The 26,888-nt window shown below is 37.1% G+C and overlaps 4 protein-coding genes across 7 annotated transcripts; 3 read left to right on the top strand and 1 right to left on the bottom strand.

Moving 5' to 3' along the window:
* Nucleotides 1-728: 728 nt before the first annotated feature.
* On the top strand, nt 729-11,113 carry LOC117928576. 3 transcript variants are annotated; one of them, XM_034848493.1, is made up of 9 exons: nt 729-932; nt 1,055-2,583; nt 4,361-4,479; nt 6,997-7,039; nt 7,121-7,623; nt 7,715-8,017; nt 10,106-10,275; nt 10,504-10,606; nt 10,724-11,113. In XM_034848493.1, exons 2-9 carry the CDS (start codon nt 1,435-1,437, stop codon nt 10,839-10,841), a joined length of 2,508 nt encoding a protein of 835 aa, XP_034704384.1. In that variant the 5' UTR covers nt 729-932; nt 1,055-1,434; the 3' UTR covers nt 10,842-11,113. The 3 variants fall into 3 exon arrangements, with proteins under 3 accessions (XP_034704384.1, XP_034704383.1, XP_034704381.1); XM_034848492.1 differs by having other exon boundaries at nt 730-932; nt 1,333-2,583; nt 6,997-7,623; XM_034848490.1 differs by having other exon boundaries at nt 730-932; nt 6,997-7,623.
* Nucleotides 11,114-11,593: 480 nt separating this feature from the next.
* LOC117928575 (myosin-9-like) lies at nt 11,594-26,123 on the bottom strand. Of its 2 annotated transcripts, XM_034848488.1 has the most exons (8): nt 25,897-26,123; nt 25,204-25,401; nt 24,943-25,065; nt 23,083-23,120; nt 22,830-22,998; nt 12,830-16,858; nt 12,369-12,493; nt 11,594-12,012 (listed from the first exon to the last, which is right to left on the bottom strand). In XM_034848488.1, the coding sequence occupies exons 1-8, from the start codon at nt 26,020-26,022 to the stop codon at nt 11,784-11,786; spliced, it is 5,037 nt and encodes a 1,678-aa protein (XP_034704379.1). In that variant the 5' UTR covers nt 26,023-26,123; the 3' UTR covers nt 11,594-11,783. The 2 variants fall into 2 exon arrangements, with proteins under 2 accessions (XP_034704379.1, XP_034704380.1); XM_034848489.1 differs by lacking the exons at nt 24,943-25,065; nt 25,204-25,401; nt 25,897-26,123 and having other exon boundaries at nt 22,835-22,998.
* On the top strand, nt 18,073-19,811 carry LOC117928578. The gene is made up of 2 exons (XM_034848495.1): nt 18,073-19,299; nt 19,578-19,811. Exons 1-2 carry the CDS (start codon nt 18,798-18,800, stop codon nt 19,613-19,615), a joined length of 540 nt encoding a protein of 179 aa, XP_034704386.1. The 5' UTR covers nt 18,073-18,797; the 3' UTR covers nt 19,616-19,811.
* On the top strand, nt 19,936-22,310 carry LOC117928577 (uncharacterized mitochondrial protein AtMg00810-like). Its single transcript, XM_034848494.1, has 2 exons — nt 19,936-20,234; nt 20,667-22,310. Exon 2 carries the CDS (start codon nt 21,545-21,547, stop codon nt 22,130-22,132), a length of 588 nt encoding a protein of 195 aa, XP_034704385.1. The 5' UTR covers nt 19,936-20,234; nt 20,667-21,544; the 3' UTR covers nt 22,133-22,310.
* Nucleotides 26,124-26,888: the final 765 nt, after the last annotated feature.

Here is a 26,888-nt window from a genome sequence, read left to right as displayed (position 1 = left end):
TTAATCATTCTACATATTTGTATAATTATTTATTAAAATAGTTATAAAAAATAAAATAAAAAATAACTAAAAGATGTTATTTGAAAACGTAATATTTTCTATTGAAATTGAAAACACATATTTTTTGTTTTAAAAAAATAAAAATTGATTATCATGTGTTTTCTGTATTTTTTGTTTTGAAGATGAAAAATTATCTAAAAAACGGTTCCTAAATCAATGAATTTTAATATTAAAAGGTAATTTAAAAATAATTATTGGTGTATATAAAATAAATTCCATGCATATTTCACAATCACTACAATAATTTTAATTTGATTATATCCACCCAATCTTACTGCATTATCTTCTTTGGCCGACAGGTTATTAATGTTAATAAATAAAAGTTGAAACTGGGAAGTGGAAACACGGGCAAATAGATAAAACTTTTGGGCCACCAACTTGTAAATTTGTAAAAGATGGGGGCAGAAACTTAATTAGTGGAAATATGTATCGAATGCAAAGAGAAAAAGACAATTACGTGTCAGTGATTTGCAGATCGGCGCCCTGAAGATCCGCGGCTCTTTATTTGTATTTAAAAAATTGGAAGAAAAATTAAAGGGATTAAAAAAAAAAATAATGGTATTAAAAAAAAAATCTCTTTCTCTCTCACACTCTCGCTCTCATTCTCTCTCCTTCCAACAACTCTCTTTCTCATATTTTCTCTCTCTAGATTTCTCTGTATTTAATATTTATTATATTTTTTAAGATAAGATATAAATATGTAAATAAATCTAAACATCACACCTTCTTTCGATCTCTTCTTTCATTCTTCAACCAATTTTCTCTTTCATAGTTTCCATCATTTTCTCTCTGTTGAAAAAGGTTAGGGTTTGGGTTTGGGTTTCTGGCTTCTCACTCCTGGGACCTAGCAACAACACCAGGCAGCTTCTCAGGTACGTTTGTTAATTCAATGGCCTCATTCCTTAATTATCTTAATCTCGATTTTCATCTTAATTTTTTGAAGCTTTGGTTTGATTTTTATATTTTTTTTGGTTTGATTATGTGGGTCGAGCAGTTTATTTTTGATCTCCGTCAGATTAGGCACTGTTTTTGAATGATTTTGGATGAGTTTTTGGGGTGAGGTTTCTTCTACGTTTTGGTTGCGGGGAAATTGTGGGGGAAAGAGGAGAATTGAAGGGAAAATTGGGATTTTTTTTAGGAGAGCCACTTGAGCTCTAGGTTTTTCTTTCTTTTCCCATGTTTATTTCGGCCACCGAAGGGGAATTTAGGGTGTGGTTCTCTTCCTGAGGAGGTTGCATAACATTTCAGTTACAAGATCTTTGTTTGTTTTAGGCGTGCGGATGGAGGATTGTGTGTATTTTGTGGATTGAGGGGGTTGGGGTGGTGTTTGACTGTGGCGGTGTTGGTGGGGAGTGGGGTAGGGATTGGGTGGAAATGACGGATTTTCAACCACTGCAACAGAAGCCTGAAAGCACAGATGCCCGGAGTGATTTTGAAAGGGGATTGGAGGAGTTGATGCGTGGGCATTTGGATGATTGTATGTCATTTGCTTCGTGTAGCACTACGCGTAATCCGGAGGATGAGGATGAAGAGGGTGATCAGCTTGTACGAAGGAGAAGGAGGTCAGATCTTGAAGGGGATGATTTGGCTGAGTCGTCTGCAGCTCGTCGTCGTCACTCACGGATTTTGAGCAGGTGGGCTGCACGACAGGCACAGGAAATGATAACCACCATTGAGAGAAGGAATCGTGAGACAGAGTTGATGGCACTTGCAGGTTTGCATTCAGTTTCCACACTAGATTTTTCATTTTTGAGGGGGTCTCAGTCTCCAACTTCGAGACAAGGGGCTGTTGACAGGCCTAGTAGTCAAGCTTCTTCAATTTTGCAAATGTGGCGGGAGTTGGAAGATGAACATGTATTGGATCATGCCAGGGAAAGAGTGAGGGAAAGATTGAGGCAGCAAAGGAGTGTTGAATCTAATACTAATGCATCGATTATGTCAGAGAGTCGGGGCAGTGAGAATCAGGGTAGTTTGGAGGATGTAAGCGAGAGTGAGAATGATTATGGGACTTGGTCACATGATCAAGTGGAGCAACCAAATGATCGGGCGGAAAATAACGGGTCTAGCCGAGAGCAATCTCCTGATATTGGGGAAATTGAGAGGGAGAGGGTGAGGCAAATTGTTCGGGGATGGATGGATAGTGGAATGAGTGATCATTCCACTAATGTAACACGAAGGAACAATAGTCCTAGAGCAGAATGGCTTGGTGAAACAGAGCGTGAAAGGGTGAGAAATATTAGAGAATGGGTGCAAATGGCAAGTCAGCAGAGAGGGTCTCGTGGGGGAAGAAGGGAAGGTCAAATTGCTGGAGTTGGAGCTCAAGTTGACAGAGCTCGTGAAGGGCTGGTTGCTGATCAAGATGAAGGCCAACCAGAGCATATTCGCAGGGACGTACTCAGATTCCGCGGAAGACAAGCACTGCTTGATTTGCTTGTGAGGATCGAGACAGAAAGACAGAGGGAACTTCAGGGTTTGCTGGAGCATCGGGCTGTTTCTGACTTTGCTCATCGTAACCGCATTCAGGTCAGTTCTAATCTTTCATGTCATTTATTTGTTTTGCAGTTGTTTGCTTATGTTCTAATTTTCATCCCATGTGTAAGTACTCTACATGTTCTCCATCAACATCAAATGCTATGAATTTCAGCTAATAGAAATCCAACATTCCTGGGTTTGTTTGCTATCACTAAAATCACAATTGGAGATCTCTGGAGGTTAATATTGTCTTGTGCTTAGTTTATCCTGTCTATATATTTGGACATTCTGTGTTAGTTAAGTATTCTTCTTGATAAATTAATATCTCCAGTGTTCTATTTACTTTTGGCTGGCAAGTTTGTTCTAATTGAAATAAAAAGTAGTTTGTAGAGTGCAGAAAGAAGTACAATATATGTATCTGTTGTTTAGACTGCTATTTCTATTCCTTCTTTTGCTTGATGTTTCTATTCGATTCTCCTCCTCCTATTAAAAAATGAAAAACATGTATGTTAGTTGGAAGTATGGAGTTTATCAAGCCCCTGGTTTTTCTTTTTATTTTTTTAAATGCTACTTTTGGTTCTGTCTTCTGACTGGAGTTTTTTTTTTAAAATAATTATCATTTAATTAAAAGCTTGAATACATTTAACCTTACCCAAATCTATAAATAGACTTTAAATCTAAATCCAAAATGCAACATTGATTAGTTCCAATGAAAGCAAGACACATTTGACCATTAGTCATCTGGGCTGGTCTAGATTTGATATCATTGTAGTTCACCTTGTACATGAATTTACTCGGTTGGCATGTTCCCATTCTCAATTTGTTTTGGTGCTTTTTCTTGGGCTGATTTTTATTTCATTTTATAGCATTTTCCTTCCTTTTAGTGAATAGAATAGCAGAAAATTGCCAAACTCCTCCTTCAATGGAAAGTTAAGGGGTTTCAAAAGAAGAATAGAGCAGTTTGGCGCTTGGCTCCCATTTGCTTATTTTGGTGTGTTTGGAAAGAGCATAATCGAAGAACCTTCAAAGATGAAGAACTGTCTGATCAAGGTTTAAAGGATCTCTTCTTTCGGACTCTTTTTGAGTGGACTAGGGATTCTTTGGAGCAAGATTTCCCCTCTGTGTTGATTTTTCTAGATACTCTTTTTTGTGGTTAACTTTGTTTTGTTTTGTTTTGTTTGTGTGGTCTTTTTTTGTTTGAGGTGTGTTTGGCTTGTTTCTGTGTATACAACCTGTATACGTAGGGCACTCCCCCTCCTTTTTGGTGCTTATTAATGCATGTTCTTGTTGTCTATCAAAAAAATCATTCAGTTTGTTGGTAAGAAAAAGTATACATGGATGTATAAATGGGTTGAGAATTTGGAATATTTGAATGCTTCTCCATGATATGTCTTGAATAAAAGTAAAAAATGGGCTCCTGATCAAATTTTTTTCCATCCTCAAGTAATATACATTGATGGATTGGTGTTGAATTCCGTTGCTATCACTAAACCAATAGTTATGTGTTTTTTGCTCTCCTAAAAAGTTCCTTTCTAATCACATATCTTCACTTCTAAAGGTGTGTATGAAATGATTACAATTCCTTGCAGTGTTCAGTTATGTTGTTTCTAATGTTATTTTTGAAAAAAGGCATTGGTACTTACGAAGTGTTGTTTTACATTCAGTTGATCTTTATGTTATGTTTTGCACATTTCATGGAATCAACACAATGAATGATTTATTTTTTAATTTGTTACCCAAGCCTTGCAGAATTTCCCTTTTGAGCCATTATTTTTTCCCCTTGCATATATAGCCATGGCATATTAATTTGACGCTGTAAGAATTCCAGTCATTTCTCAGAGGTAGATTCTTGCGGAATGAAAGACCTATTGAAGAGGAGAGACCGCCTTCAATGGCGGCAAGTGAGTTAGTCCAATTAAGGCAACGGCATACTGTTTCTGGTTTAAGGTATGGCATTTCTTTTTCATTTTTTGGTTCAAAATATTTTTTCTTTATGTTTTCTAGGTTATATTTAGCATGTGCCATATCTCGCTTTATTGTAGTGGCTTGTATCTTTTGGGATGGTTCTAGTGACAAAAGAATTCAATGAGCACTTAGATGTTTAAGAAATTTGTACTTAAATTAGGGGGAAAAAAATAAGACATAATGAAGAATTTACATTGAAGATGGAATGACTAATTTGTAAGATAAATTGTTTAGTACATAATATTATCCTGCAGTGAACTATGTGGGCTACTTCCAGTCTATTGCATGACTGCATGAGATATAGGTATGAAATATTCAACTCTATTCAGAAATGATCCAAACTAATATACGAGAGCAGAAGGCTAAGGAAAATCTTGTCTTTTAGCATAAACATTTCCATCCGTTCACTCAGAAAACTCACATGATGGTTTAGGTTATGAGACAAATTAGAAACCACCATTCCACATCCCTTTCTTCACCCAAATACATTTCCCTTGACTCTCTTTATAAAGCATCATGATTGCATTCCGATATCTCTTCCATTAAAAAAGGTGCAATGTGAAATCTTGCAATGATAGAGCAAGAAGGTTGAGGGAATCTAATTATTTCATATATATATATATATACACACACACACATATAGGATCTAATTAAGATGTTCAGAATGAGATGAGCAGCACAAATCAAGGCTCAAAATCTTGGCCGAGTTGTATCTGCCTTGGCCATGCCTGTTACTGGACAGATAACTGAGTTCAATATTTGGTTGACTCTGGAAACAATTTTATTGAATTGGTAGTCTCGGGATTCACATGATGCTCTGAGATGAGTCTTGAGTCTTCATCCATGGTTGATCTCTGTTAGTTCAGACATTAGTGTCTGGATCTTCATCCATGGCTGATTCATCTGTAGTTCAGACTTTAGAAATCAAATGGAGAGATGGATTGGTACATCAGTGGTTGATCCATCTCCTGTTGGGACATGGAATGGGTATCTTTACAGAGAATGGGAATGGTATTTGGGTTTAAATAAGTAATGGACATTTGATTAGAATTTGGGTTATGGATAATGTGTATTTGTGTTTAATGGGTAATGGGTATTTGATGGACATTTGAGGTTGTATGAAATAAATAGGATATGAATATTGATATGAAAATTGGAAATGAATATGGGTATGGAAAACATATTCATTTTTAGATATGCTGATTCAAAAAATAAAAATAAAAATAAAAATAATAATAAACATTTTCATTTTTTATAATTGCTTCACTTTTATTTATGTAAATTTGATGGGAAAAATACAGCTAAATATTTTTAGAGGTGTTCATTGCTTTAAAATGATTTTATTTTTTAATAGTTAGAAAATTTATTTTAAAATTTTCAAAATACTTATTCCTATTTGTTTTTTTCATCTTTTTATATTTGAAAAAAAAAAAAAATTATATGTAATGATTAAATAATTTTTTTTTTAATTATTAATATTATTGTAGACCATTACTAAAACAATGTTACATATAATGTGCTAATTGAACGGATAAATTTTTTTTAGAAAATAATGAAACTTTTCAGAAAAATAGTTGATGTGAATGGACTCAATAAACTAATAAAAGAAAAAGATATCTATCACATTTGACATTGTTGCAATAGTTACAAAAAGCACATGTTTGGATCGGTTTATGATAGTATTAAGAATTTAAAACTCTTTAAACATTCCCATATGTATTCTTATACCCAATATTGATTTATGATAATTGGTATATCAGAACATATTGGAATTGTAGCTTACTCAATAAAAATTATTTTTGTCTTCAAAAATTGAAAACAATAAAAAGAAATGTTATTATAAAAAGTTAATAACTGTCAGCAAACAAGTTATTTTGAATTTCTTGTTCCTAGTCATGGGGGCATTTTTTCTTGATTGCTGTAGGGAATCTTGGAAAAATGTAGAGATTCTTTTTTCTCCTGTTTTTATTGGATCTGAGTTGCATTTTATGATGCTGAATTGTTTCATGACTAGGTGAGTTGAGCTATTCATATTCAAGTTGAGACTGAGTTGTCGCTAAACTAAACAATACTGGATTATTGTATTTGACTGGCCATGTTCTCAATGGATACCTCCAGACTGAATTGTACTGATATCATCTAATACTTTGAATTATCTGCTCTCTCTCCCTTTCATGCATATACTTGAGCATATGGACACACAGACACCCTTATTTCTCATAAGCATTTAGGTTAGTATCGTTTTAGTTTGTACGCTAAGTTTCTCCCTGCTAGATTATTTTCTGTTGCCTGTGTTGTGGATTCTGAAGAGGCAAGGAATTTGAGGCGATTCTTTCTCTGCCCAAGTTTCTAGTGTTTTTGTTTGTGAAACTCCTCTATCAAAGTGTATCCATGATAGTTGTGTTTATGTTTTTTTTTGCTTTTTACTCATTCAAGTATGAGAGTTACAATGATGGTTAGTTGAATGGACTGATGCCATTCCCCTTATATATCAATCAGGGAAGGTTTTCGCTCCAGATTGGAAAATATTGTTCGTGGTCAAGTAAGCAGCCATTCTGATACTCAAACTAACAATAATAGCAATGATTCTACAAACAATCAGACTCAAACAAACACTTCACAGGAGCTACAACATGAAAATAATGAGCAATCACAACCTAGGAGTCAGGAAAATGACATCCAACTTCCGGAGGATCTTGCAGGAAACATGGAAAGCACCACTCCTATTGAAAGCATGAATTGGCAAGAAACTGCTAATCAAGGAGGGAATTGGCATGAACAAGCTGCTGCAGATGAGAGGGAGAACTGGCAACAGTCAACCTATGATGAGTTCAATGATTGGAGGGATGGCGCAGCAGAAGATATGGACGGAACTTGGCAGGAAAATTCAGTTAATGATTGGCCCCAGGGAAGCCCAGGAAATGTACATGGAGGTGAAGTTGTTCCACAAGAAACCCATGGGGGTTGGTCTGAGAATGTCTCTCGTGAAGCTGTGGAAAGTTGGTCAGAAGGGCCTTCTGATCCTCCAAGAACTCGACGTACCGTTCCAGTTAGAAGAACAAATCGATTCCACCCACCAGATGATGATAATGTATACAGTATGGAACTCAGAGAACTTCTCAGCAGGTACTTGATTACTGTTAGAAGGCCCCTTCACATCTTTTAGCCGCCTTTTGCTCTGGTAATTTACTCAATGGTGGGGTTTTTTTTTTGGCAGGAGAAGTGTCTCAAATCTTCTACGTAGTGGTTTTCGTGAGAGTTTAGACCAATTAATACAGTCATATGTGGAAAGGCAAGGTCGTGCGCCCATTGATTGGGATCTGCATAGAAACTTGCCCACTCCTGCGTCACCAGAGCAGGATGAGGAGCAGCAAAGGGATGAGCAGAACGAGGATCAACGTGATTCCATTGCTAGACCTTCATTGGTGCTACCATCTCCACCAGTACCCCCACCACAGCCACTTTGGCACCAGGATTTACATCACACTAATTGGCCTCGTCACAGCATGCATCGTTCAGAAATTGTGAGCCATCTCTCATCTATCTCCTTTTTTAGTAGAAAAATGATTACATATAAGTTAATGACATCTCCCCAGTTGTATTCACATCAACTATTTTCTGAGCCTATTAGGAGAAACACAACAGTAGGATGAGTAGGATTTTTTATGCCCCTGTTAGCTTTGCTGTGTATCATCAAATTGTTTCAAATCTCTTAAGTGTCTAATATACCATGAGGAATACTTCCACAAATGGTAAATTTGCCCATTACAATGTTCAAGTCTCCATCAACTTCCAAGTCCTAGGTCCTTTACTAGCTGTTTTATTCAGTCCTCTCCATGCAATACACTCTTCTACAATGGAGGTGTTGCTTAAATTCCTTTAACCTGCTAATAAGACCTGCTTATAGGTACGTGTAATGACATCACCGCTTCTTCAGAATTGCTTTGGTTAATCCTAGATTCATCACAATCCTGTTTCCAACCAGCAGTTCTTGGGGGCTCCCAAGTAGCCCATTGATGAGATTTTCTGCACATGTTCAGTCCACTACAAAGCACCACCACTATTCTTCAAAATGAGATTAGAATAAAGCTCACAAAATCTCTTAAAAGCTTTTTGTCTAGTTGCTTAACATGGGTTTGATTGTTTCAATTACAAAGTACCTGGTTTATTTAACCCTTTCTCATAGCATTTTCTTGAACAAAAATTATGGTTATGGTTACTAAGAATGCTTTTCACTTGAGGCTCATTTGGTTCATGGAATGAAGTAGTGGAATGAGTTATCCATTCTTGAAATGGAAAAACTAGGAATTATTTTTTCTAATTCTAGTGATTGGTAATAAGAAGATTCAATGTTGTAAAATTATTTTCCATTCTCACCTATATATATATAAAATAATTTTCCATTTTCATTCGATGTTTGGTTTGAATAAGAATGGAGATCAAATTTATGCCAAATTTCTAATAATGACCTATCAATTCCATGCATTCTACATACATAAAAAACTTATAAAATGTAGTATATAACATTATAATTAAGAACTTCTAATAAAACCACTGTTCGTACAAAATAATTTTTGATTTAGAAAGTCATCTAATATTATAATACTTGTACCTTCAATTTTTTTTATATAAACTTATAAAATAAGATATATAATATCAACAATTACTAATGCATACACAATATCATCTTTGTCATCATATTAATAAAAGTTTACTTACCATTAATAAAAACAAAATAATCTGCTTCAATAACTAATGCATAAATGCAAATATTCCACTTTTATTAGATTCTTAATAACAACATACTAACTTGAAAGACTAAAAGTATCTACAATTAAATTATGTGAAAGCATAAAGACTACCATCTTTATTACATTCCTAGTAGAAACTTATTTGCCACGAAGATGCATCTCCAGTCATTTAATTTTTTTTATTTTTTATAAAAGGGACAGTGAAGTTAATGTAAAAGCATAAAGACTATCATCTTTATTACAGTCCTAGTAGAAACTTATTTGCCATGAAGAAGCATCTCCACTCATTTAATTTTAATTTCTAAAGGAGACAGTATCTCTTAATAATTTATCTTTGCATGTTTAATGATTTTTTTTGTAATTTGGGAGACAAATATAAGTACATTTTTCTGTGATAACCACATCCCTGGTGGATTTGTATGGAAAGCAATATCTAGGGCAGGTATTTCCATGGAAATGTCTGAAGACACTGTTAATAAATTAAAACAAGTATCATATTGACGTATGACTGCTGAGGCTTCATTTCTGAGCAATCCAGTCTGGTGTTCTGATCAAATTTTGGTTGTCGGTTTTCATTCCCATATTGCTGTCATTAGTGGAATGTTTAGCTTGCTGATCCCCATGTTTAACTAATGACGAACTTGATGGGAATCCGGACGGTGAATTGCTCATATTAGAATGCCTTGATGTTTTCCCCCCAAATTCCTCTTGGATGGTTGAGCAAGTAACTTTGTTGTTTATTTCTATTTTCTGCACATACATGTCAATCCCAAACCTATTAAAGATATTGTGTTTGTGCTAGACCTATTTCAATATTTCCCAGTTTGAACTTAGTGTGCATGCTGACATGGAGCAGGAATTGAATGGGAAATGATTAATGATCTGAGAGCAGATATGGCAAAGCTTCAGCAAGGCATGAATCACATGCAGAGGATGTTGGAGGCTTGCATGGATATGCAGCTGGAGTTGCAGCGCTCAGTCAGACAGGAAGTATCTGCTGCTCTGAACCGATCAGCTGGTGAACAAGGTTTGTTTACAATCCCAAAATAATTATTCTTGTACTTTGCTGTTGCGTGGAAAAAAGTGACAACACTTAAATGAGTGGGAACTAAAATTGCACCTCCTTCTCTTGGGAAATTCCTATGTTCAATTTTGTTTTTAACCCAAGTTGTTCAAAAATTCCTTTTCTTTGTGTTAATCCCATTGATTTGTTCTGATGAATAAAATATCATGCAACCACGAAAAATTGTCACAGGGATGAGTGTAGAGACATCGGAGGATGGATCTAAATGGGGTCATGTGAGGAAAGGAACTTGTTGTGTTTGTTGTGATAGCCACATCGACTCGCTATTGTACAGGTATGCCTGCTTATTTGTGCTTTTTCCCTCAGGGATCTATCTTGGAACTACCTTTAATTTCGTGTTGCTGTTTCTTCCCCTTCTCTTAACTGTCTTCCGTTGAAAAAAAATGTACAGATGTGGGCACATGTGCACTTGTTCAAAATGTGCAAATGAGTTGGTTCGTGGTGGAGGAAAGTGCCCATTGTGCCGAGCCCCGATTGTTGAGGTCATCCGAGCTTACTCTATACTGTAAAAAGAGGAGAAAAAGGTAACCCAAAAAAAAAAAAAAAAAAAAAAGGAAACGCCATAGAGCGAACGATAAGATTTAGGGGGAAGCCAATGTCAGTTCCTTTACACACGGTACAGGAAGCCCCTCAGGTTCTTATCTGTAGAGTGCTTATTAGTTGCCAATGTTTTTCTGCTTATATGTGTAACATTATGCAGTGTATAATTGGGAATAACGTATGACATCTTTCATTCGTCATTCACGCGTAAATAAAAATGTTGATTATATGATTCTTTTTACTTCTTTCTCCCATTGTAATCTCAAGACTAATTTCTCCCTCTATAGCAAAAAAGGGGAATCCATGAGGTTGCTTATAGAAGTTATCTAACACCTCCACTTTCGTCCTCATGATGTTTTAATATGATGACATCGTTCTAAGTCTTCTGTTCTTCTGGTGATGTCTGAAGATGTTTGCCAACAAAGAAAATGATAGGGATGGGTAGAGTGTATGTTTGAAATGATTGCGTATATCCTTGCAGAGTTGGGCAGCAAGGATAAAACTCTCACCAATTTTCTACTGTGCAAAACGGTGGCATTATTGGAGGCCAGTGGCAGTGGCGAAGCCACAGATTTTCCATTAGATGTCTGCCTTTATTCTCAACTGCTCAGACTTCAAGGGCTCATTCACACTTCAGATATATTTTTAGAAGCATTCAATATTCATAAAATTATTATTATTTTGATTTTCAGGGGCAGTTATATTATATACAGCTGTCACATTCTCGGAAGAACTGAAATTTTATTGTCACGAGGAGCCTCAGTGGCTTTTATTCCCTCAGGATAGTATACATTATGTTAATTAGTTCAACATGAATTTGAGCAATTGATTTAAGAAAATAAAAATTAGTAGGAAAGAATGTGGGTGGGGGAAACCAGGAAAAAGGAAAACTCACGGCCCCTCTGGATTTATTAAAACCAACTCCTACTGTTGACAGTCTTGAGCTTCATCACCAGTTCCTCCCGCTCTGCTTCTACCTCAGCATATTTCAGGCTCATTTGGGAGTACCGCTCTTGAATCTCTCTCAACTCTGCTTCCAGGGATGATACCTTGTCCTTGTATCCTTCTTTCTTTACTCCTCCTTCATCTCTCACTTTCTTGTCCGCATATGAATGATTGCTTTGTTCCCCCGACAACAAACTGAAAAAATAAACAGCAGTAAGAAATCCATCTCACACTTCAACAACTCCATCTGAGCAGTAATGTGAAGCAAGTTGCAGGAATAGTTGTTCAGGCGAGACAAAATACAGTGTTGGGCCAACTGAAAAAAATTTAATCATGGGATGTTCCTAACTCACCTTCGTTTGATTCTGTTCTGTCCGTATTTACTTGTTAAATTAGCAAAAACACATATGCCCAGATTGATAAATGATAAAAAATCCTGATTGATAAATGTGTATTGATTTTGATGACAGTCATGGCTAATTGACATGAGGGTTAAGGAGATGGCCATTGATAGTGTGCTCAGAATTAGAAGATGTTCCATTAACACTCACCTCTTAAGCTGGACTCTATACATTTCATTTGTCTCCAGAGCCTCAGACAGTCGATTCTCTAGAAGCTGTATCTTTGGCATGGGATCTTCTATAACATGAGAACTTCCGCTACAATAATTATCAACCTGAAAGGAGAAGAGAAGGAAACACAGAGAGGTCAAAAGTAATCAACCTCATCAAAAGGAATTTCATTATCAGATCCATCCTAAGGAATTACTTTTCCATCTAAAGCAGGACAGGAGGCTAAATCATCTTTGATCTATGCCTAAATTGTCTTGACTATTTGAAAGTTGTCTTGATAGATTCTTATTTGGAGATGGTTGCCATTGATTTTCACTAACCTGGATGATATCGTGTTCCTTTGTCTGTCAATTTAGAAGAGAAAGTTCCAAGACTAAAGTTTTATCCTAGATGATTCTAATTATATTAGATGTGAATAAAAAAAATGGCTGAATACAAACCTCCAAGGGGTTCAACTTGTCATTGGTAGGAGTACCCAGGGAATTGGATTCAGGAGAAACAGGAAAATTTCTAGCGCTGGACTCACTTTGATCCTGATTTACTTCTTTTTTCTTTTTCAGTTCCTCTTCAAGGGCTTGTGTTCTGTTTAGGCACTCCTCTTTGTCCTCCTCAAGGTATTTTATCTTCCACCGAAATTGGCTATTAGTTCTCTTAATCCGGCCAAGCTCATTTTTCATCTCCGCGTCTCGTGCACATAACGCTTCTCTTGCAGTTAAATCTCCCTCCAGCCGCAAAATCTTTTCCTCGAGGGCAACTTTACTACTCTTGCAGTCCTCTAATTCAGATACAGCTTTTTGCATGCTAGAGATTTTCTGAATAAATGAGATTTTCTCAGCCTTCAAATCTTCATAATCTGCAGATTGTAGCTGAAGTGATGCCTCCAGTCTTTCATTTTCAAATTTGGCCTCATTGAGTGATCTCTTAAGGGCCAGAACCTCGTCTTGAAGCAGTGCTGTTTTCTGCAATTGCATCTTGAGGCTGGAAATTTCTTCTGTTTGTTGCTGCATTTCATATTCAGAAGTTTTAAGCTTCAAGCCAAGCCTGTTAATGGTGCTTTTAAGTTTCTCTTCATTAGATTTCACTTCTGCCAATAACCCCAGTAGCTTTGCATGGTCAGCTGCCAAAACTTCCTGGTTCTGCCTCGTAGCAGCTAGCTCACTCACAAGCCCCATGAGCTTTGTTTCAGATTCTACCCGGACAGTATTCAGCTTGTTCTCAGAATTAGTAAATTTTTCTTTGACTTCTTGAAGAGCAGCTTCCAGCTTAGCCTTATCTGCCCGTAAACAAGACACTTCAAGTACTGCTTCTGAAGCTGTTTGTTCCCTCTCATCTTGGGTTGCAGATATCTGTTCACTGAGGTGTGCTATCTCTCTTTTAAGATCCTCAACTTCAACAGTCTTCTCCAAGTACATCTGATTTAGAAGATTCTCTTCCACAGCAAGATTTTCTTTATGATTTCTGTTTTCTTGAACAAGTGTCTCTAGTTCTGTATTTAGAGTTTTCTCTTTCACTGAAATTTCTTCCAGTGTTGAAGATAAAGTTTCTTCTAAATCTTCAATTTTTCTTGAGCAGTACAAGAAGTATTCTTGTGATTCCCTCAATTTGGCTTCCAGGACAGTACACCGCTCATGCATTTCCAACTTTTGCTTCCTGAGCTCTCCATTAGACTTCTGAAGTGAACTACATTCTTCAATGAGACTTTCAGCTGTAGCCTGTAACTTGGGATTTGCTTGCTTCAGATACTCGCACTCTTCTTGAGATTCCAACCACCTCTTTTGCATGTCCTGCAACTTTTGTTTCATGTCAACTTTTTGTGCTTGCATTTCAGTTTCCAATCTTCTAATCTCATCCTGAAGATTCTTGGCATGAGATTCTGAATTTTGTAATATCAAACGACCTGACTCCCTCTCATCAGTGAAATATCTCAATTGAGCTTCCAAGCCAGATATCCGTTCTGATAACTGTACATTTTCTTCTTCTAATTCAGACAAGTGGAGCTCTAGCTCGTCTTTGCTGCTTTCTAGCTCTAGTGATTTCCTTTCAAGGATCTTGTTTGATGAAACCTGGGATTCCATACTAGTATTAAGCAACACCATATCATTCCTCAAATCATCCAGGCATTTAGAGGTGACACTACTTTCTCTTTGCATAATTTCCATATTTTCCTCCAACTGACGTTTTTCAGCTTGAAGATTAGAAATTTGAGTTTCCAAGTCCCTCTGGCAATGCCTTACAGCCACAATCTCTTCTTCCTTCAGCAAATGATTGGCCTTAAGCTCGTCTATCTCACAAATCTTCACCAACAATTCCTTGCTCAGATCTGTAAATTCAGATTCCAGTTCTATATTTAAACTGCTTGAACCTTGACAAGAGAAAGGAAGATCATTTTCCTTCAAATCATTACACACCAGTTCATCTTGGACTAGATTATCATTTGTGTTTCTTGCTCTGATCCCTTCTCTACTTTGGAGTTCGTCTTCAGACTCAGTAGTTTTTGCTTCAAACAATTTGTTCAGCTGGATTAAATTGTTCAAAATAGACTCAACCTGTGCTTTCTGAGTGATCAGCTCTGTATTTTTCAAAAACTCTGGACTACAGACACCATATTTACATTCAGTATTTTCAGGTGAATAAAGAGTATACTGTTGCTTCTTGATGTTGGCTAAAGAAAGTTGAAGCTGTTCACATAATTCAGAAAGGATTCTAGATCTTTCAATGGCAGCATGTGATTCAGAATTTTCAAGACTTATGGAGACATCTGCAAGATGGGTTTTAGTCTCAGTTTCTTCTTGGTAAAACTTCAACTGTTGTTGCAGTGCAGCAATCTCAATTTCCTGCTCTTCTGCTTTGGTATGACAATTGTAGAGTTCACTATCAAGGTGGCAAGCTTTATCCTTGAAAATTTGCAGCTGCAGTTCCAAGTCTGTACACTTATTATTAAGATCTGTACATTGCAACTGGAAGTTGTTGGCAGTGACTTCTTCAACAAGGATTTCCTTCTGCTTCAGCTCTTCTTCAAGCTGGTCAATTTGGGATTTCAATTTAGTCACTTCAGATACAGAGGTATGGGGTGAACCATTACCCACAAACTCACTGGATAAAGACTTAAATGAGGCAGCATATGTCATAAGATCCTTGCTTGATTCTTTGATCTTGAAATGAAGCGATAGGTTTTCATCTGTAAGCTCAACGCAATCTCTCTCGAGCTCCTGTACCTTGACTTTTAGAGCTTCGATTTCTTTGATTAGATTGTGATCTCCTCCATTTTGAGGCCCAGTTTCCTTCACATTTAGAGCATGGATAGCTTCTGATAGCTTTGTTTCCAAACTGATGATATCTTCCTCTTTTGCAGCTAATTTACACTTCCATTCTTCCTGACAATCCAACAGAGCTTGAGCTTTAAGATCTCGTTCAATTTCTATCTCATGGTTTTTTTCCTCCAGAGTATTTTGCAGATAATGAATGGAACTTTCCAAATTCTTTTGCGATTCAAGTAACTGTTCTAGCTGGAGTTCTAAGGTACTTGTGTCCTCTGGTTCAAACTCTGCATGCAAATCGGTTATTGGGTGCTCAACAGCACTACCAGCCAGATCTGAATCACAAGAGGCCTTTCTCTTGGCTAAAGTATCCCCTCTTGAACTTACTTTCCCCCAGTCTTCATGCCCAAGGCTACACTCGTCTACATCAAATTTTGATTTCAGCATTGAAAGGTCAGTTATCTCCATTTGCTGTTTCTCTATCATCTCCTCCATTTCCTGAAGAACTGAAACAAGCTCAATGTTTGATTCTTGGGCCTTATTTAGCTGTATGGTTAAATTAGCATTTGATTCCTTTTGAAACTTTATCTCATCTTCCAGTTCCCGCTGAATATTATTCATATTTTGGGCTTGAAGCTTCAAATTCTCAGTATCCTTTTGTCTTACAGTCAATTCTTCCAACAAAAAATTCAGTTGTTCAATTTCCTGCCTCAGCCTATTGCATTCTGTATGTGATGCAGCAAGCTCCATATCCAGATCTGCCTGGTTTTTGGATTGGTTGGAGAATTCCTTCCTCAACATCTCTAGGTCATGCATTAGTTTCCGAGCATTTTGCTCCCACATCCTAGCTTCTGCTCGAAGTTCCTCAAATGTACCTTCTGCAGCTTCCAGGTCTTTACAAGAACCAGCATTGCGTAATGGTGATGTGGCAATAGCATGTGAAACTCGTCCAAAATCATCTCTCTGATTTTGAAGATGGCTTCCTGAATTTGAGACCTTTGAATTAAAAGATGAGCGATTTGATCTAGAAATATCATTAGCAGGATAAGAGCCAAAAAGTGAACTGCTATTGGAGTTTGTTGAATCTTGTTTTCCAATCAAATCGTTCATTACCCCAGTAAAGGGATTTTGAGGGGATAAGTTTTCTCTCCCTAGGGAACCCTCCATAGAGTCAAAGCTGCGATGTGAACCTGATGCTGAGCGACTTGTGTCCTGTAGTGCAGAGAGAAGGATTTTTAACTACATGACTGCAAAGCAAATGCAATAAGGAAAAAAAAAAGTAAAAATTTAATGCATGTGCAAATAAGTACATGCAGAAACAGTATCAGGCTGGATTGATAGGTCCTTGTTCACTTATTAGTTTGCATCACTGTGCTATAAGAAAGCTAAAAACGGCAGCAAGACCCAAGTCATAGAACATGTTAATTGTGCTCCTATTCTCTACTCCTTATTAATGCAAGCAGACTGTCAAGACACCTGTCTATATATAACAGGTTATTAGATCCTTGACTAAGGAAACAAAGAAATAAAAGGCCAAATTTTGGTCCCAGATAATTTTTTCTTCTATCGCAAATTTCCTTGGACAGGTTACCTTATAGAGCAAGAACAAAACTGATATTCTTGTCATGAAGCTTGGTTAAAATAAAGAAACTCTAATTTAAAATCTCAGAATTTTATGAACGAAAGTATGACTTTATACAATAAATATTGTGGGATATGCTCCCTGTTTCTTTAAGAACCAGAGAAAAAGTCCTTTTGCAGTGGGATAAATGCCCTGGTTTATGCACAATCAGAGAAAGAATTCCTATGAGGCACTAACAATATGATAACCTTGGGTTTTTACAGCCAGCCTAGTCAGAAGCCCAGACTTCAATTTGAAGCACTTCACTGCAACCATCAGGCCATAGACTAAAAAATGAAAAATTTAAAATGCTTGTGGCTCATAGCTTTGAGTTAAAAAGATTTGGGAGGCTAGAGGATGGCTGGTGGCTCACATGTCAAGATCTGGTAATTTATACCCACTGATCACATGGCTGAAGTTCATAATCCAACTGTATATCAGGACAAATCCCTCTCTCTCTCTCTCCCTTTCTTATGTATATGTATGTATGTATGCATTTTTATATATGTATGCATGTGCTGATTTGCCTATTTTCATGTCAAAGGACAGCTTTGCTGTCCACACTTCTTTCCTTATTTTAGCCCACAATTGTTTCCTATTTTAGCCCACATTTGTTTCCTTATTTCTCCATTTATTATTCTGTACAGTTAGCATACATTATTTGAAAGATTATAGTTTACATGTATAGGGCTAGAATCATGCGGGAATTTATTTGCTTTTATTTGTTTTCCATGTATAGCATCCTTGTAAAGTCTATATATAATATACAAAACTCAAGGCTAAGGTATTCGGCCATTCACACAATATTTTGACATGGTATCAGAGCAAGGTTGCTAATTTTTCTTCCCTCAAATTCTTTTTTGTCTTTTCGGTTTCGGAGGTGCCTCTCATGTCTTTCGGTCAAGTCTGTGTTGATCCGTGCTGCACCCGACCACAACCATTTTTCTCGGTATTTTTGTGGCTATCGTGGGTCAGTTTTCTTCTGGGATTTTTTTTGGTCCATCCTTTTGTCTCGGATTCTATTTATTTTCTATGGATTCCGCACCTGTGTGTGTTAAGTTTACAGGCACAAATTATTCTACCTGGGCATTTCAGTTTGAACTTTTTCTCAAGGGAAAAGACCTTTGGGGTCATATTGATGGCACGGATGTTGAAAAACCATCCACTTTTGACAAATCTCAGGATGTCGGGTCTTCTCTTTCATGGGTTGTGCTTGATGCACGCATCATGTCTTGGTTTCTTGGTTCAGTGGAGCCTCATATTGTCACCCACTTGCGGCCCCATCGCTCCGCTCAATCTATGTGGGCTTACTTGAAGAAAGTTTATCATCAGGATAACGATGCTCGTCGCTTTCAGTTAGAACATGCGATTGCCATGTTTCAACATGGTAGTCTTTCCATCCAAGACTACTACTCGGCATTTCTGACTCTTTGGCATGAATATGTTGATTTGGTTACAACGGAAGTTCTTATTGCCGCTCTCTCAACTATTCAGACTATTCACGCGACTACCTGACGTGATCAGTTTCTTATGAAACTACGTCCGAAATATGAATCTGTTCGCTCCTCTTTACTGAATAGATCTCCTATTCTCTCTCTTGATATTTGTTTTGGTGAGTTACTTCGCGAAGAGCAACGCCTTAGTACTCAAGCTATTTTGGAGCAATCTCATGGCAGTTCCGGGACGGCAACTGTAGCTTATGCTGCCCAAGGACGCGGACCACCTATGCATTCTAAAAACTTGCAGTGTTTCTGCTGCAAGGAATATGGGCATATTGCTGCCACTTGCCCTAAAAAGTTTTGTTCTTATTGCAAGAAGGGTCACATTATCAAAGAATGTCGTATTCGCCCCCAGAATTGTCAGGCCCAAGCATTTCAGACTTCGGTTATTGTCCCTCCTGTAGCAACTTCTGCAGGACACGACTCTCCTTTAGCTGCGTGCTCTGTTCCTGCACCTCCTGCACCAGATTACTGCACCCCAGAAATGGTGCAACGGATGTTAATTTTAGCATTATCAGCAATGGGGTTTCAAGGTAACAATTCTACTAAACTCTGGTACGTGGACTCGGGGGCCTCTAATCACATGACTAATAATCCCACTGCTTTGTGTCATGTTCGGCCCTACGCTAGTCAATCTTCCATTCAGACTACCAATGGCAGCTCTTTGGCCATAGCTGCTATCGGCGATGCCTCTTCTAAGTTCACTGATGTGTTTCTTACTCCTCAGCTTTCCACGAATCTTATTTCTGTTGACCAATTAGTTGATAACAATTGTGCTGTTAATTTTTATAGTAATGGTTGTGTTGTGCAGGACCAGGTAACGGGGGAGCCGATCGCGAAGGGACCTAAAGTAGGACGCTTGTTTCCACTATTTTTACCTGTTCCAGATTTTTCTCCACTTTCTTCTATTAAGTCTTTTGCTTGTAATAATGTTTTAGATCTTAGTATGGTGTGGCATCGTCGTTTAGGCTATCCCAATACTCAGATCTTATCTCATGTATTGAACTCTGATTTACCTGGTAATAAGGATCGTTCTTCTTTATCTCTTGAGTGTGATTCTTGCAAACTTGGTAAAAGTAAAACTTTTCCCTTCCCTTTGCATGCAAGTAGAGCATCTCACTGCTTTGATCTTATCCATAGTGATGTTTGGGGACCTTCCACGGTTAGTTCACATGAGAAATTTAACTATTATGTGACTTTCATTGATGATCATAGCATATTTACTTGGGTCTACTTTCTTCGCTCTAAATCTAAGGTCTTTCGTACTTTCACTGAGTTTTTAGCGTATGTTGACAATCAATTTTCTACTTCTATTAAGACATTACGCACAGATTCCGGTGGTGAGTATTTGTCTACTGAGTTTCAAGCATTCTTGGCTTCTAAGGGTATTATTCATCAATGTTCATGTCCCTCTACTCCTCAACAAAATGGAGTTGCCGAACGCAAAAATCGTCATCTCCTAGATGTGGTACGTACTCTCTTGTTAGAATCTTCCGTTCCATTCATGTTTTGGGTAGAGGCTCTAAAACTGCTACTCACTTGATTAATCGTTTACCTTCTCAAGTCCTACATATGGAGTCTCCCTATTTCCGCTTATTTGCTAAGCAACCTAGTTATGATCACCTTCGTATTTTTGGTTGTGTATGCTTTATTCATTTACCTCCTCATGAGCGACATAAATTATTTGCTCAATCTGTTCGATGTGCTTTCTTGGGATATAATATGTGTCAAAAGGGATTTGTTTGCTATGATCCTACATTACATCGTACATGTATTTCTAGGAATGTTATTTTATTTGAAAATCAACATTTCTTTCCTGTATCCTCTTCTACTGTGATCCTCCCCTCCTTTGAGCAGTAGTTCTTAGATCTTCATCTAGTCAGTTCCCGCTTTCAACCAGGTATTGTGTATACGAGACGTTCCCGTTCACAGTCTCTTTCGGTGGCTCACCCGATATCTGATCCTACCACGCTCTAGATTTAGTCAGTTGCAGCACCTCCAACACCTTTAGTACGTCGCTCTTCTCGAGTGTCTGTACCTCCGAATAGGTATGGATTTCCCTCTTCCAATTCTGGCAATTCTATTTCAGCCCGTACTACTGCATTGTCCAATTTTGATATTCCCACATGCTACTCACATGCTGCCAAGCATGATTGTTGGCGACAAGCTATGCAAGAAGAAATTGCCGCTCTAGAGGCCAATCACACTTGGGACATTGAACCCTGTCCTCTCACTATTGTTCCTCTGGGTTGCAAATGGGTTTACTCAGTCAAGGTCTGATCTGATGGAAGTTTGGATCATTACAAAGCTCGGCTTGTTGCACTTGGGAATAATCAGGAATATGGTGTCAATTATGAAGAGACCTTTGCTCCTGTGGCTAAAATGACTACTGTTCGTACGATTCTAGCTCTTGCTGCTTCCAGTGATTGGCCACTACATCAGATGGATGTAAAAAATGCTTTTCTTCATGGGGATCTTAAAGAGTGTATTTATATGAAGCCACCCCCGAGATTGGTCCCCTCTCCGACTTCACATGTGTGTAAGCTTCGTCGCTCTCTTTATGGTGTCAAACAGGCTCCGAGGGCCTGGTTTGATAAATTCCGCACCACTTTATTACAATTTTCATTTAGGCAGAGCAAGTATGACACTTCCTTGTTTCTTCAGAAATCAGACATGGGTATTATTGCTCTTTTGGTTTATGTTGATGATTTTGTGATCACTGGTTCCGATTCTGCTTTACTTGGTTAGCTCAAAACTCATCTCTCTGAGTCCTTTCATATGAAAGATCTTGGGTCTCTCATATATTTTCTTGGTCTTGAGGTGCATCATAGTCCCTCTGGTATTTCCCTCAATCAACATAAGTATGCGAGTGACTTGGTGGCTACAGCTGGTCTACAAAGGGCTACTTCTGTTGATACTCCCATGGAATTAAATGTCAAGCTTCGCAGAGAAGAGGGCGAGTTACTTGCTAATCCCAGTTTATACAGGAAGTTGGTGGGTAGCCTTGTTTATCTCACCATTACTAGACCGGACATTTCTTTTGCTGTACAGCAAGTCAGCCAGTTCCTTCAGACTCCTCGTCATCTTCATTTGGCTGTTGTCCATAGGATCATACGCTATGTTCAAGGCACTTCTACTCGTGGCTTGTTCTTCCCTGCAGGCAATTCTACTCGCCTTATTGCTTATAGTGATGCTGATTGGGCTGGTTGTGCGGATACTCGTCGCTCCATCACTGGTTGGTGTGTGTTCTTAGGTGATGCATTGATATCTTGGAAAAGTAAGAAGCAAGACAGAGTCTCTAAGTCATCTACGGAATCTGAGCATCGGGCGATGTCTCTTGCTTATTCTGAAATCATTTGGCTTTGAGGTTTGCTTGCGGAGTTAGATTTTTCTGAGACCGATCCTACACCTCCACATGCCGATAATACAAGTGCTATTCAGATCACGGCCAATCTTGTCTATCATGAGCACACAAAGCATATTGAAGTGGACTGTCACTCTATCCGTGAAGCCTTTGAAGCTCGTGTTATCACTCTTCCACATATTTCCACCGACTTACAAATTGTCGATATCTTCACCAAGGCTCTCCCTCGTCATCGACATTGCTTGCTAAGGAGCAAATTGATGCTTGTTGATCAACCTGCATCAATTTGAGGGGGGCTGTCAAAGGACAGCTTTGCTGTCCACACTTCTTTCCTTATTTTAGCCCACAATTGTTTCTTTATTTCTTCATTTATTATTCTGTACAGTTAGCATACATTGTTTGATAGATTATAGTTTACATGTATAGGGCTAGAATCATGCGGGAATTTATTTGTTTTTATTTGTTTTCCATGTATAGCATCCTTGTAAAGTCTATATATAATATACAAAACTCAAGGCCAAGGTATTCGGCCATTCACACAATATTTTGACATTTCATATTTTCATTTGCATTATTAGAAAGAACAAAGAATAAGAAATGGGATTATAAATAAGCATAAGTCTGTTAATGGAGAAAAGCTAAGTTGAAGCCTATAGAGAAAGGCATAAGACTTTTTATAAGAGAGGTAAGTGCTCATACTTTACCACCAGTTTCTCCTGGATGATATGTACTGTCAAATTGGTTACTAGAGGAAGATCCAATGCTCCTGGTGAATGTACTGTCAGACACATCTGATATGTTTTCTAGATCATCATACTCGGCAGATGAATCTTCCATATGTGAATTTGTATTTTGCCATTGCTCGTCCCTGTGAAAGTAGCATTAGCTATTTCAAAACTGCAAGGAAAATCAGAATATTAAATCAATACAACATTTCACATTTGCTGCCAACCTGAGTGTTGTTCTTGGTGTTAGGCACTGAATTTTAACCTGCATGTCAAGTTTGCATGTTTAAATCAATACAACATAACCAAAAGGTTTGCATCAGTTATGTGTTAACAGTTTAAGAACTTCATGTTTCCAAAACTGAGAATATGTAGTAGGGATAACTGAAAAAACAGTGTATATATTCCAGACTAGGAGCACATGGACAGGTCACTAGAGTCTCAAAATTTAAGGCTGACCCCTTGTGTATTTGTTCTTGATGTTTTAGTTATAAACTTCAGCCAACTGTATAAATTTCCACTAGTCTATCCTGAAAATTTTAAAATGTTGGAACAACTGAACTGTCATGTAAAATTTCTAGAAAGCTTAATTTGTTGGAATTTAGGCTCACAATGCATGTCAAGCTGACATAATATTGTAACATCAATATATATATTTCCAATAGTAAGAATCTGACAGAGTTCCAGAACACAGCCCACTCCACACATCCAGAGTCCTTAACCACAATGCTAAGTGACATAATAACAACATGCCAGCTACCCCAATACACTTTGAATTGTCAAAAATATCCTTGCACCTAATTTCCCAAATTCCACTTGTAATATTAACCACTAAAGCTGATAAAAACACATCAAAATAGCTTTGAAAGCCAACTTAACTCAATTATCATGAAGAATATAAACATCACAAACACAACCCTGTTCTTTGAAAGAAAAGTATAATCAATTTGACATCAAGAGACCTTTTCACATGGAGCCAAACCACTCAATTTCAAATTAAGAAGCATGATGATGGTTTGAAGAGCAGTGGAAAATGTGTCAAAAAAGGGAGTAACTGGTGATACACTAAAGCTTAGCAGGGAATCGTCAAATTCATGCCTTGTGAAATGAAATCTAGCACAAATGGTCTATGTGAATCATGTCATATCCATGGCATGTTCACTTTCTATTATTATCACATAGAATATTAAATGAAACTTCATTAAACAAAAACAATGAGGATAAAGATAATCAAGTCCCACCAAAATGGAAAAGCTAGTGCAAGAAAATGAGAAACATGATAAGGTCATGTGATCTGGATTGGGATCCACTTAAAGATGTTAGCAGTCTGTTGCAAGAAACATGATACGAGCCCCACATTTTGACAGAATTGATGAGAATTGAAAGTAGTGCATGAAGGTGGGATAGCACAAGAGAAGCAGGAATGGCGTGTCAGAAGAGGGCGTGGTACCTAGTGCATAGTGCCTGAGAAGTTCATGATGCAGAGCCGACCCAAACAATAGAAAGTAGATTCCTTGAATACTATGCTTCATTGGTGAAATTGAGATTATTCAGTGGAAAATCATTTTCCTAAAATAGTTACTTTGGTAGTTCATCAATGGCCTTGTCAAGATGACCCAAGATATGTTTTCAATAAGCAACATGGGAAATCCATAATTTTGAGATCATCAAATTATCATAGGTTTAATTATCCATAAAAAGAATAAACCAAAAGGCAATGAAGAAGGAATTTTCTGGAACAAATGTGAGAATTATCTTCCTCTGATGCTTGCTTGACTGTGAATGAGAAGAAAACATTAGATCAGGCTAATAAACTCATGGTTGTAAGAGAAAAGGTCTGTCACCCTATTAAAAGGAGTGGATAGAAAGAAGTAAGGTATCAGGGTAACCAAATTTGAGAAGAGACTCTTCTGAGTACAGCCTTTAAAAATTGAAGAAACGCACCTTCCCATAAAAGCATTTACATTCTTAACAGAAAAAATGTTTTCACAATTTGAACTATGGTATCACTAAAACTTTAACAACACTGCATCATAGATGCACATGTGGTTATTAAAAACAAGCATTGAAAACATTAGATCACTCACCTGTAAAATTGTTCCATGATGGCATTTCTCCAATGGTAACGAAAGAAGAAAAGAATCTTTTGAACTCATGGAACTGGCCAGATTAACTGTAGCCTCTCCAAGAATCCCAGACCTGGATGATCCCTATAATGATAGTAACATTTAAACTTGAGTTTATTAGGGAGAAAAAATAGAAAGAACAAATGATGGGTTTCATACACAATTGATTAAAAATCAAATAAAAATCAACTACAGATTCAGAAATAAACATAGGCATCATACCATGGCAACAACGAGCTTAAAGAGGCACTGTTCCACCTCTTTTGAAGCATCATCTTGTGGAATCCAAATAGAATCGGACAAAGTTTCTGTCCATCGACAGTTCCCAGTCCGTACAGATGATTTCCCTGTCTTGGTGGTTGTTCTCCCTGTTTCCACAGAGACAATAGAAACACAAAGCTTGTCCCATCCTTTAGGGACCTGCAAATTCAAAACCATGGTAAGAAAAACTACACATATAAATACTGTTTGAATGCCGTTTCAGAACTTGAAATATCCAAAGATGCATTGTTTAATTTATGTGTCTGAAAACATTTCATTGAATGGGTAAAACATATCAAAGCAAAAAGAAATATATCGATTCCATTTCCAGAACGATACAAGACGTCCTAAGAACCTTATCCAAATTTTCCTGAGTGTAATAATCGAAAAACTTAAAAAAAAAAAAAAAAAAAAATCCAATTCAACTTTCTAATAAAATAGCAAATTTGAAGGCATCACTCCATCTTCAACGGCTGACACAGGGAAAAAACGGAAGAAAAAAAAAAAAAAAAAAACTCCACAGGTCCGTTTGGTTACGGGGTAAACGTCGGAGAAGAAAAAAAACAAGAAAAGTGAGAGAATCTGAAAAGAGGAGATGTGCGACTCAGATTTCCAGGGAAGCAAACAGAGAATGTAGAGAGAGAAGAGTGAAACCTGGAGAGCCTGAAAGCCGGAGAAGTTGAAATGGAATCTGTGGCCAGATTTGTCAGGCTTGTGCCTGTGCAGCCTGAACATTTTCCTTCTCTTTCCTTCACTTTCTCTTTCTTTCTCACCCTTCATTCATTCAATAATTTTCCACTGTCCACACAGATGACACTGCTCAGACTTCCAGAATGGGAGACTTAGCTCGCAATTCCTGCTTTCATGGATTTTTCTTCTAAATTTCGCTACCTCATTTTTTGTCTTTTTCTCTACTCCTACCCCTATTGTTTACACTTATTCTCATCCGCCCCATCTTTTCTCTTTTTTGCTCATTCTATTATTTCTTTAATTAATCATATTTTCAATAAATAAATTGGATGCCACCTAAGCTCACGTGTCTTATTAACAGGCACATTTTACCTATATATATATATATATAATAAAATAATAAAAAGTGAGATCAGCTTCACTTGAATATCTATTTGTTTATTTTTATGCAAGTGGAGTGGGTTGTCCCCCCAAATATGAGGTTGATGGTGGTCCATATTTGTTTTAATAATATGGTACATTTAAATGAATTGTTTGTAAAGATATTTAGACTGCCATTGTCAGAATTTTTATTTGAAATATTTTTAATAAAAATGTATTTTTTTAAATGTTTTTAGGAGAATCACTTATTAATTATTTAAAAAAAAAACATTGAATTTTTTAAAAGTATTTTTAAATTTTATCGAAGATTTAAAGTGTATTTGATAGTGATTCTAAAAAATATTTCTAACTTTTCAAACATTTGAATGATAAAAAATTTTAATTATTAAAAATGTTAGAAATATTTTCTAAAATTATTACAAAACAAGCTTTAAGAGTGCACTTGGTAGTAATTATACGAAGTATTTCTAACATTTTTAATAGTCAAGTGTACGAGTGTGTTTGACAATGATTTTAGAAAGTGTTTCTAGCATCTTTAATACTTGAAAGATATTCTAATAGTGCATTTGAGAATG

This window comes from Vitis riparia, chromosome 13 (assembly GCF_004353265.1).
Source record: "Vitis riparia cultivar Riparia Gloire de Montpellier isolate 1030 chromosome 13, EGFV_Vit.rip_1.0, whole genome shotgun sequence".
NCBI classification, from domain to species: domain Eukaryota; kingdom Viridiplantae; phylum Streptophyta; class Magnoliopsida; order Vitales; family Vitaceae; genus Vitis; species Vitis riparia.
This window is presented reverse-complemented; position numbering and strand designations above follow the sequence as displayed.